This window comes from Carya illinoinensis, chromosome 3 (genome assembly GCF_018687715.1).
Source record: "Carya illinoinensis cultivar Pawnee chromosome 3, C.illinoinensisPawnee_v1, whole genome shotgun sequence".
In the NCBI taxonomy this organism is placed as follows: domain Eukaryota; kingdom Viridiplantae; phylum Streptophyta; class Magnoliopsida; order Fagales; family Juglandaceae; genus Carya; species Carya illinoinensis.
This window is the reverse complement of record NC_056754.1, coordinates 31,875,250-31,879,411: the sequence shown is the minus strand read 5'-3', so window position 1 is coordinate 31,879,411 and position 4,162 is coordinate 31,875,250. Positions and strand designations below refer to the sequence as shown.

Below are 4,162 nucleotides of genomic sequence, written 5' to 3'. Positions count from 1 at the left end.
TTTGAGAAAGTTTTGAAGATAAAATTTTGTTTGTATTTGTGAAAGTTGTAAGATAGATATATTTGGAAATATAATTTTTTAGATGAAAGTATTGGGATACTGGGATTCATTAAGGTATATATTCTAGATGTCGTGACAGTAGTTCTGATGTTAATGTTTTTTGCCACGGAAATTGAAACTAATGGGAGGATTAAAAAGAAAATCTGGGTTGATGATGTTTGTTTATTGTTCTTTTTTGGACACCTAAGCCCCGCCTTCAAACTTCAAACTGAACCTCGCCGTTTCAATTTCAAAATCGTTAAAACAGATATCAATGAACCTCCAAAAGAGTGAAAAAGAGAGACAGACAGGCAGAGGAACGTATTGGGGTCTCCATTCAATACCTCTACCATTCTTTGTACAACAAATAGTCTGCCATGCCTTCGAGGTCAGCTACAAACAGACGGAAAGCAACAAGACCTGCCAAGAAAATGAAGAACACCACGAACCCCACCTACCATTCTTCACCTAATTTTCAACTGCAAGGTCCTTTTCTTTTTTTTCTTTTTTTTCTTTTTTTTTTTTTAATATGTTTTTTTTAATTTTTTTTTTTTTTCGTGTAGTACTTTCTCCTTTCATTGATGGGTATCCTTCACGTTTTCTCATATTTTTACTTATTTCTTGTCAATCTGCTTTTTAAAGTTGCTGCTTTTTTTTTTTTAAACAAACCGACAATAGGATTTCAAGGGAATGAGAGAGAGGTTGATGCTGGTGATCGTCTTTTAGTTGGAGAAGAGGAAGTAAAAGAGAGGTATTGTTTATCTTCTCTATCAGTGACTGCTGCACGTCATAACAAAATGGAACCTTCAAATGGCGAAATAGATGATACCCAGAAAGTAGAATCAGAGGAAGAGAAGAGAGAGGTGCAAAGTGTGATTGAATCTTCAAATGGGGAATTGGAGGAGACGCAGAAACTGGAATTACAGGCCGAGGAAAAGAAGGTGGTAGTCCAGCATGTTGGGGATGTCGAAGCTGTCGTTGAATCCGTTAGAGAAATTGTCCTTGATGGGGATTCTAAGCTTGTGGATGAGACGTCTGATGGGGGTGATCGGGGTTTGAGAAGTAGCAGCTTTGACAAAGAGGAAACACTTAATGAGAAGAGTTCCGAGGTGGTTTATTCAGGAGAGTTAGAGGAGGAGACACAGGTTTCTAGCTCAGTTGCCGACTCTGTGCCTGTTGTATCTTTGTCCAAGGATTTCATCCAAGGAGTAGAAGAACTTGTTGAGAATTCGATTGGATTAGAATCGAAAGAACGGGAGGAGAAAGCTTCACTGTCTTCGGATAATACTGAGATCAGAATATCTCGGGTTGAGTCTTCAGATGAGAACAATGTCTCTTCCGACGCTCTAACAGATGTTGTGTCCAAGGGAATTGAGGAAACAACGTTCCCGAACTTGGATGTTCCTGTGGTGGTAACAGATGTGGTTTCAGAAGGAATTGGAGAGACAAAATTGCTCTCTTCCGATGCGAGTGTAGGGGAGGCATCAAAAGAGAATGTTAAAAATTTGTTGCAGCCGTTGGCCAGTGCTCCAGTTGTTGAAAGGGGTAGTGTTGTCGAAGAGGGCAACAAGACTGAGATTCCTGAAAGCTCCGGAAATCCGGTTAGTACTCTCAGAATAGATCATATTTCTAAATTTCCCCTTGAGATTTAAACTTCTCCATGTTCTGATCCAATGGCTCCTTGCTTGATTCAAACTTCCTGCCAGCATGTCATCTCTTTGGATCAACGCACCCTGCAGCCGACTTCTTGGAGGAGTTGCTGTGGACTTTTTGAAGTTCTTCGCCGCTCTGATAGATAACTTAAAGGTGAACTTTGAGGGATAACTTTGAGTGGCTGCACTAACATTTTCCTATTTTAAATATGTGATCTATATTGCCCCACTCATTTTCTTTTTGCAACCATTCTCAGTTCACTAGTTGTTTGTCAATAGTTGTGCATAAGGAAGAGTAATATTGCTCCCATTAACTTTCCTGATGAATTAATTTTACGAAAATCATCTGGCATGTACACAGTACACGGATTCTTGGAAAATTGTCAAAGCAAACTTTTCTTACAGAAGCTTTGGCAGAAGACGATGGGATCTTTGACAATCTTTATTACCAGTATCTTTCTGTTTTGATACTTGTTAATTTCCAAGATGACCTTTATACATTCTAAATGATTTTTCCTATGGCTGACCTGCAATTTAACCATGACCAACCTCTACAGATAACTGGTTTAACTTTTGAGATGCTTGTCTGATAGCAAGTTGATTGCTTTTATTGACCTCAGCTTCCTATTTAATCACCCAATTGGAGTTAGAAACAATGACTGTTACTTGGTAGATTCATTGAAAAAATAAATGAAAAGAAGAAGAAGAATGAGCTGTTTATTCAACATATTGTTAGGACAAGTGGTGAATGAAGATTGAGGTTTCCTTCCCCAATCCTCTACCGTTTTTACCTGAAAGCAGGGCCCCAAATTAGTTCATAAATAATGTTCCCCTGTTAAAGACTTGGTTATTTAAGTATCGTCCGCTGCCCTAAGGGGTTACGGGCCTAATCCAAGTTCTATTTCGTTAACCCAAAAAATATTTTCTGGAAAGGGATTTTTTTCTCTCCAATCAGATATGTCAACCCTTTTCCCCAAGAAAGTAGACTTATTTTCATTGACAACTGCCTGCTGATTCTCCTAAAGATTCTAGTAGCTGTCTCCAAACTTATTTTTTCCGAGGAGTATAAACTATAAAGCCCCATATTTTCATCGGTTCATGTACCCCAGTGGAACCACAGGGTTTCTTATACAAATATAGGATCCTAATCACTTCAACTCTGCCACAGTCTTTTGTTTGTGGCTCTTTCTAGCCACCAAAGGATGACTCCATAACTGGTCACCCTTCATGTTTTCCGTGGGGTTTTAATAATAAATAAATAAAATAGAATAAAATTCCCATAGGTAAGCCCTTGCTACATTCTCTTGCTATATTTGGTATAAAATAAAAACAAACAGATGAAGAATGATGCTTTAACAGTGCCGTTTGGTATTCCTTTATCATATTATGTGTGCATATTACGAATTTTAAAAAAGGCTGGAATTTTTATAAAACAGGAAATTTAAAATCTGTTCACATATATGTAGTGATATTACATTATAGTTTTGCAATATTAACATATCTAGGACTTAAAAATTGCATAATTTCATGATTTATCGGTAGCATGCATGCATGAACCATTCATCAGCATGCAACTACAATATTGTCTTCGCTAGTTATTGGATAATTTGACTTCCATGTTTTAATTCTCTGGTTCTTAGCTGCAAGAACGAAGAAAGTATGTGGTGGTGCCTTAAAAGATTCAATTTTTTTCTCTAGAATGAGATTGCTCTCTAAACTGCATGGTGTAAATAGAAATAGTGAAGGGCATATCTTCTTTGACGAAATTATAAAAAAGAATTGTGAGGAGTGAAGAAACCTACTGGTCTGCTGTATCTAATCATACACTTATTGTATGCTTGAAACCTAAATTGTATATTCTGTTTGGATTTGAGTTGCAGAAAGCTGATTGTCGTGCAGAAGTACTTAAACTGTGAGTGAAGCTTTCACAGCGAGCATATAGTAAATGTGCAGGAATTAATCTGTTGTAGCATATAGAATAAGCATGAATGGACTGCCTGGAGAATGTGTGGAGCAAGAGTCGAAATTGTTATGCAACTCAGAACTGGTGTGTGCGTGTGGTGTGTTTTATGTCAGTGTTTTCTATCTTTTTATTTTTTATTTTTACATATTCTTTTCTATTTTCAGAAACATCGTTTGGTTTTAGCAGCGATGATTATGTCAAGAATTCATTGGCAATAGTACACAATATTTTCTTGCAAACATTAACATAATGATTTGTTCATTCCTATTTATCAGTTTATGGAGTTGTTCTTGATTGCTCAGGTTCGCTTCTTAGGAGTTAGATTCTCGGGAGTTTCTTTTTTTTCTATTTTTCCTTTTTTTTTTTTTTTTAACCAAATTTTTAAATTTTGTTTTGGTGATTGTTCTGTTTAAGCACTAGAACAAAATATCTCATTACCAATACGTATTGGTATACCGTTTTATGATAACCATGACTTCTCAAATTCTTGTAGAGTTATTTGATCATG

At 36.6% G+C, this 4,162-nt stretch overlaps 1 protein-coding gene across 2 annotated transcripts; it reads left to right on the top strand.

Annotated features, from left to right (window-relative positions):
• The first annotated feature begins 330 nt into the window (after positions 1 to 330).
• LOC122304117 lies at positions 331 to 3,955 on the top strand. Of its 2 annotated transcripts, XM_043116190.1 has the most exons (4): positions 331 to 525; positions 718 to 1,640; positions 1,746 to 1,844; positions 3,570 to 3,955. In XM_043116190.1, exons 1-3 carry the CDS (start codon positions 417 to 419, stop codon positions 1,836 to 1,838), a joined length of 1,125 nt encoding a protein of 374 aa, XP_042972124.1. In that variant the 5' UTR covers positions 331 to 416; the 3' UTR covers positions 1,839 to 1,844; positions 3,570 to 3,955. The 2 variants fall into 2 exon arrangements, with proteins under 2 accessions (XP_042972124.1, XP_042972125.1); XM_043116191.1 differs by lacking the exon at positions 331 to 525 and having other exon boundaries at positions 643 to 1,640; positions 1,746 to 1,845; positions 3,572 to 3,955.
• The last annotated feature ends 207 nt before the right edge of the window (positions 3,956 to 4,162 follow it).

Coding starts and splice junctions, on each gene's coding strand:
- LOC122304117 (XM_043116190.1), top strand. CDS start 417: ATGCCTTCGAGGTCAGCTACAAACAGACGGAAAGCAACAAGACCTGCC. Junction 526..717: donor ACCTAATTTTCAACTGCAAG/GTCCTTTTCTTT, acceptor AACCGACAATAG/GATTTCAAGGGAATGAGAGA. Junction 1,641..1,745: donor CTGAAAGCTCCGGAAATCCG/GTTAGTACTCTC, acceptor ACTTCCTGCCAG/CATGTCATCTCTTTGGATCA.